This window comes from Eimeria mitis, genomic scaffold, assembly GCF_000499745.2.
Source record: "Eimeria mitis Houghton genomic scaffold, Emh_scaff217, whole genome shotgun sequence".
NCBI classification, from domain to species: domain Eukaryota; phylum Apicomplexa; class Conoidasida; order Eucoccidiorida; family Eimeriidae; genus Eimeria; species Eimeria mitis.
The window spans coordinates 4660-6778 of record NW_013570496.1 but is presented as its reverse complement, the minus strand read 5'-3'; the positions used below and the strand labels follow the sequence as shown (position 1 = coordinate 6778).

Below are 2119 nucleotides of genomic sequence, written 5' to 3'. Positions count from 1 at the left end.
TTAGCGCAGAGTTAGCTCAGGAGCCTATCGACGGCTTTGGCATGCTGCGCGTAAGCGCCTGCAAACGTTACACAAGTTCGTTACGAGGCAGAGCATGCAGCAAAGGAAGCTTCCCTGGAGCTTCCTTTAGTGCACGCGTGGGGCTGGCTTGCTCTGCTAGCCGCAGCGGGGTGCGCTGCAACCCCATTTCGGGCTGCCTCCTCCCCGCGACACCCTGGCCCTGGGCTCAACGCCCAGGATGCCTAGGTACCGCGGAAGGAGGTCAGCTGCTTTTGGAAAACTCTTGCTTTAAGTCTTTGCCTTCATTGCGGCTCGTCTCTGCTCAGGTAAAGGCCAGAGAACTAGCTTTACACTTGGTAGCACCGCATGGTTCATCGGGGCAAGGTGCGAGCCCGGGTCCCACCCCCACACGGGTGACATCAAGCATAGCTGAAAAACAAACGACCAAGAAGAAAATATACAAAAAAAAATTTTTATTTTATCCGTTTATTTAGGTCGAAATAAAACCCATTTCCCTTGTAGACGGAACCTCTCCCAACTCCAGTGTTCCCTTCGGCAAGATGGAGGTCGACTATGAGCCACTAACGGAAGGGGGGTCGATGCACTGTCCTGAACTCCAGTAAGCGGAGGCCAGCTCCATTTCGGCATCCAATTCTGGAGAAAATGCATTCCCGCCAAAAACGATTCAAGAGGAGTGCCTCCGGCTGTGCCGTCCAACGCGATATGACGGGCGCCGCGATGTAGAGGCTTTGGAGGGGTTCCTCAATTCCCTAGACCTATACCTCCGCATTCAAAATGCCCCAGAAGACTTCCAACTCCTCCTGGCCTCTTCCTTGTTAGAAGGGGACGCACGGCGATGATGGCTACACTTATGCAACGGCTCCACGTTTCCGGAGCACATCAGGTCCATGCAGGCCTTCCGAGACGCGCTACGTTGCAGGTTTATCCCGATGTCCGCAAGGGAGCAGGCTATGGCGGAACTGAGAAAGCTTAAACAGGGAAAAATGTCAGTAGAGCGCTACATTGAGAAATACCAGTCCTTGGTGAACCGAAGTCCTATGGTGGCAGCGGAGCTCCACTACCAATGGTTTACAGCGGGGCTGGAACCCGTAGTGAGGCAAACAGTGACTGGCTGGGCCACGGACAGGGAAATGAGGGGCGAAAAAGTTGAACTTGCTGACATGATGGAATTCCTCCGCAGAATGGAAAAGGAAAACGCCACACCCACAGCCTTAGCTGAAAAGGAAGAAAACGGGCCTGGGAACAATCCCGATTTGGAACCAATGGATAATGGGGCTGTGAACACCAATCCAGCTAAACACGGGGCTAGAAGCGGCTACCGTCAGCAGACGGCGACCTCACCACCTAAAAAACACGACGGAGACTCTGAACGGCGTACCTGCATCTTCTGTAGTAAACCGGGTCACGTATTTCGAGATTTCCGGCTTATGAAAAGGGCTAGGGAACAATTGAGACCAAACCCCGAACAGCGCCGCCAAGGGAACAAACAGAGCAAGCAGGGAAACGCCCGGCCCCCTACGCAACGTGCGGCGCAGTGAAGGGGCCACCCGAGATAACGGTCGCACCTACAGACCCACCTCGAGTCAATTCAGTACTTGTACAAGCACGAATAAAGGGACAGGATTGATTGGCCCTACTCGATACGGGATGTGAAGTGAATATGATATCGGAAGCCGCAGCAAGGAGATGCAGCCTACCGGTCTACTCATCGGCGCAATCTCTGAGGCCACGCTTCGCAGATGGCAGGCAGGATACTAGAATCGGCAAAACTATGGGCGTAAAATGCTCCATCAGTACCAAAACCGGGCACATTCCTATGACTAGGGACTTCTACGTTGGACCTGTTCACCACGACATAATCCTACGCATGCCGCGGGTGACCCAGTGGAAGGCGCAAATGCGTTCCTCTGATTGTGCCATAGAGGTCATTCCGCCTGGAAGTGATGAGAGAGTGCACCTCTCAGCGCTCCCAACGGCATTTGCATCCTCTATGGTTCGAGGTGTGGAGACTGTGTCCGAAGAAAAAGGGAGCGACGAGGCTTCCCCACCGTGCAGAGGCACCGAAGAGAATAATGGAGGCACCCACGCACTCCGTCAT

The 2119-nt window shown here is 54.0% G+C and overlaps 1 protein-coding gene across 1 annotated transcript in view; it reads left to right on the top strand.

Annotated features, from left to right (window-relative positions):
- The window catches only part of EMH_0003930 (uncharacterized protein), a gene marked incomplete at both ends in the record, with an annotated part of 3494 nt that overhangs the window by 130 nt on the left and 1245 nt on the right, over window positions 1-2119 (top strand). The window contains 4 exons of the mRNA XM_013496560.1: window positions 3-50; window positions 495-619; window positions 941-1341; window positions 1761-2034. Coding sequence (XP_013352014.1) covers window positions 3-50; window positions 495-619; window positions 941-1341; window positions 1761-2034 — 848 coding nt within the window. The remainder of the gene's footprint in view (window positions 1-2; window positions 51-494; window positions 620-940; window positions 1342-1760; window positions 2035-2119) is intronic.